Source organism: Nannobrachium achirus (genome assembly GCF_963921795.1).
Source record: "Nannobrachium achirus genome assembly, chromosome: 18".
NCBI lineage: Eukaryota > Metazoa > Chordata > Actinopteri > Myctophiformes > Myctophidae > Nannobrachium > Nannobrachium achirus.
The window spans coordinates 21,886,812-21,891,321 of NC_137825.1; the positions used below are offsets into that span (position 1 = coordinate 21,886,812).

General features: G+C 40.6%; 1 protein-coding gene across 1 annotated transcript; it reads right to left on the reverse strand.

The window, feature by feature from the left end:
- Window positions 1–1,014: 1,014 nt before the first annotated feature.
- lrrc20 (leucine rich repeat containing 20) lies at window positions 1,015–4,067 on the reverse strand (the record flags this gene model as incomplete). The annotated part of the gene is made up of 4 exons (XM_080747594.1): window positions 1,015–1,151; window positions 1,475–1,642; window positions 2,389–2,538; window positions 3,998–4,067. The coding sequence occupies 4 exons, from the start codon at window positions 4,065–4,067 to the stop codon at window positions 1,015–1,017; spliced, it is 525 nt and encodes a 174-aa protein (XP_080603720.1).
- Between the last annotated feature and the right edge of the window lie 443 nt (window positions 4,068–4,510).

The following is a 4,510-nucleotide window of genomic DNA, read 5'->3' on the forward strand; positions in this document are numbered from 1 at the left end:
AGCTGTAGTAAAAAAATAAAAATCTGATAAATAAATTATCTATGAAGTTGGACTAAAATGAAAACACAGCATTACCACTATTTTCCTCTAGTGACCCCTCACTTGAACGGCCCCTATTATATAATTATTAGCCTCTGTAAACTAGGCTTACAGTAGTTGACAATTTAGGCATTTAGCATAAGTTCTTATCCACCGTGACTGATGATTTAGTTCTTGAAAGAAATTAGGATATACAGATTAATATACGAGTGATAGCTACCTTCTGTGTGAGAAAAATGCAGTCTGTATCATTGCCAGTAGTTTATATTTAAATACAAGAAATACTTGTCATACTATCAAAAGTCATAAATAAAAGGCATGTCAAATGGGCCAGGTGCATATAAAATGGTCTCCATCTGGTCTTATGTTATTAATCTTTCTGTACACCACTCAAACAGTCCATATTCCAACCATCTGTAAATGCCATTCCCAACCTATTATATAATGATAATATAACATAAAAGATGTTTAAAAAATGACATGGTATCTTCTTCTTTAAAACCTCGAAAATTAGTTTTCATTGTGATATCAATAAATATGAACTTAAAGTATACTACATTAGTTCCATTGATCCAAGCCAAAAAGAAGACAATGGATTGATTGATCGTTAAAAATAACATGCTCTGAAAATGCACTTGGCCCACCCATCTGACCACCTTACATCGTGTTCAGATGGGTGGGCTGTGAACACTATCAGGATTCTCTAGTGGACCCTGAATCAGAAACGTTTGGTAACCAAAATATCCATTCCTGCCAGTTCAGACAGACAAGAGCAAACAATGTGTAAGAGAACCCTGTGTTCACAGTCCCACGCCCTCCGGTTTCCTGGTTCTTGGACAGCAGTTGGATGTTTAGAGGCACAGTGATGTATATTCTTTCTTTAGCTGTGAGGCGGAACATACTATGGAAGGCACACTGCATGCAATCACATCCCTGGGTGTTTGTAAAATGAAAAGTTCAAGCGTAGAACTTTGTTTAGGCATCATTAGAGAACAAGATGTCAAAGGTGTGAGGAGACTGCATAGCAGTCAGAGTATCTGGGTCCAAAGGATTTGACTTCACGTTGATCCATTTCAGTGCTGGCATAGCAAGTAACTTCTCCATTGGGATTTCTGTGGATCAGAAGCAAGAGTCAGAATCAGCTTTATTCACAGGTTTACATCATTTTGTAGCATTCTGCGAGGAGAGGGGATAGAGTGAGAGCAGAAGGGAAAGAGATACAAACATGGCAAAAGAAATAAAAAATAAAGATGCATATGGATACATAAATAGGAGAAAACATGATGTTTAGAACATTAGCGTCATATGCAGGTGTGTGCTGTACATATTCCCCCAGAGACATTAGGATCATATGCAGATGAGGAAGGAGATTAAAACTAAATATCAGACAAAAAGGTCATAATATGAGATTTATACAGAATGTGTAATTATTTACCAGTGATGCTGTTTCCCTCCAAGTCGATGCTCTCTAGTGTTCTTATTTCAGTCAGCTTCTCAGGGAAGAGGGAGAAGCGGTTGTTAGCCAGGTTGATGCTGGTCAGATGCTCCGCTTCTGCCACGGCGTCAGGGAGCTTTTTGAGAACGTTGCCTCGCGCGTCCAACTCTGCAAGGCATTTCAAGACAAGAGTCACAGGTCGATTTTGACAGCAAATTTTGATTTAGTGTAGTCATCATTAGTCTTTTGAATCTCCCGTTTCCTTTAGCGTGAGGCAGCTTGATGTACAAGCTGCCTTACTTGAAGTACACACCTTGGACATCACGCTAGTATTTTGCAGGGACTAACCCCAATCCAGCCCTTGATGCTGAGTGCCAAGCAGGAAGCATTGGGTCAGGGCAGGGGTCTTAAACAGGGGGTCCGGGACCCCAAGGGGGTACTCAGAGTTACTACGCCCCCTGTAGTAACTCTGAGGACCCCCTTTTCTACATTACCACTTGAACCCTAGTATCCCTATTATGTGTGGAACATTAGCCAAGAATAACCAATCTGCAAGAATAGCTGATCTACAAGCTCACAACGCCTCGCGCTGTGAGGCGTTGTGAGCTTGTAGATCTGCTATTCTTGGCAAAGAGGTTTGGTGTAGACTGTAGAGGGGAAAAGGAGCAGTCAGACTAAGTACTGATGGTTCAAGTGGTTAAATGTCTAAAAATACACATTAGACCAACCACCGTCCTACACTGATGATAGCGCTGTCAAACAAGTCTACTCTGTCTAAGAAATCTATGAACATTTTTAATCTCCAACACAATGTTATTCAATATGTACCGCCAACCTCCCAGTCCCAGGGCAGACACTCTAACCACAAGGCCACTGAGCTGATATTACAATCATAGACATGACACACAAAGTACCTCTCAGCTGGCTGAATGTTGCAAAGATTTTGCCGGAAACGGCCTTCATCTCGTTGTCGGCCAATAAGATGACATGAATGTTTTCTGTTACGCTCGTCAGCACCTTGAACACACCGTCTGGGAAATTAATCAGCTTGCAGTCTGACAGATCTAGAATAGACAGAGGGAGGGAAATATGTATGTATTCAGGGTTTTAGTCATCTGGTGGTTGCCTGGTTCCAGACCATAGACCCGCCCACTCTCAGAGTGGACTGTTTTCTCTGGTCTGGAGCTGAGTACATGAATCGGCAGTTTAGCAGCCAAAAACTGCGGCTGATCCAATGAGCGTGGGGGTGGGGGTGGGTTTAATGAATATCCAATCAATTGAAACGATTCAAACAAAGTTCACACACACACACAGGCAGGCTGAGGCAGGCACACACACACACACACACACACACACACACGCGCGCGCTGATTTTACCGAGCTGTTAATGTTGATTACATGTTTCTGGTCGCAGTTCTGTGTGGAAGCAGTCACTGGCACAGAGACACACACACAATCACACACACACACACACCGCGACGGTGCGTCACGTTCACCGTGCGTCACGTTCACCGTGCGTCGCGATCACTCACACGCTTGCAAAAAAGTCCCTCCCCTGTAAATCGCTCAGAATAGGGCACAGTTTCAGACTAAAGCGTGAGCTGAGTCTGAAATCAGGCTAATCTGGTGGTGGAAATACATTTAGTCTACTTAAGTACTGTACTAAAAGTCACCCCCAAAATGACTTATTTTTTTCAATCGATTGCTCATGCCATGGAGACTCAAGTTAAATAATATTTTTTTAGCATTTGTCGCATTCCTAAGACAAAAGAAAATGTATTATAGTAAATTTACCCCCATTGATTCTGACCCCAAATGCATTTGGGTCCCCATCCGGAATCAATGGGGGTAAATTTATTGTAATCAAATTATTGTCTTAGGAATGTGACAAATACAAAGAAATAGTATTGAACTCAAGTCCCCATGGTGAGGGTGAACTACTCCTTTAACAATTTTGAGGTATTTTTACTTCCAATCGTCTATAATTTTACTCAAAGGAAAATGTTGTACTTTTACTCTACCTTTAGCCTATTTGAAAACTTAATTTACTAGTGACTTTGTAGATTTTGATTATATATAAAATAAAATAAAACACTTCTGACCTACCGGTATAGACATATATACTTTGGCAATTTGAAAATAGCTGATCTACAAGCTCAAAACTAACAGATCTACAAGTTCACATGTAGATCTGCTATTTTCAAAGGATTTGTATACATTTTATACATTTGAAAACTTGTGCAAATACTTTTGTACTTTTACTCAGCAAATTAATACAGAACTTGCACTTGTAATAGACTATTTTATACAATGAGGTACTGATGCTTTTACAAAAAAATACTAAAAAGTAAAAAAAAAAAGTACTAAAATATTTTAGTACTTTTTCCATCACTGTAATGTGCACTGTTCACTGACACTGGTGATGACTGCTGTATGTTAGGCCTTTGCCACCACCTAGTGGTGATGGCCTTGTGTTGTGTGGTTGGTGTGGTGAACGGTTTAGGAAATAATGTTCTTACTTACCTAAAGTATTTGTCCCCTCCTCTACAATAGCATTGACCCTCCTAGCCACTTTTGCCACCGCTTCAGCCATGGTTTACCTGAGGAAAAACCTGAAGATATTAGATAATGTCACTAAACAAACGTGCATTTTAAACAGCGGTATGGGAGGAACTTTGTGAAATGAATGCATAATATGCAAGTAAGCTGGATATTAATGCAATATATGAATGGACACAAACCTGATATGACCTGCTGTCCTGCCACGGAGGACACCGACGTCTGAAATGAACGTTTTTTATTTATCTATCTATGTTTCATAACAAACCGTAGAAGAGAAGTTAACGACTCACCCACCACGCTTACACCAGAATACTAGGCTACAGAGTTTAACAGCTGCAGTGAACGGTAGGCTAGGTTACCAGGTCAACTCACTGCTGTGACCAATCAGATCCATTCATTCTAGAGTAAAACAGGGGTCTGTCAAATTTGGCGATTGTATATTTTTAGACCGAGTCGGGTTCAATTCAGCCCCGG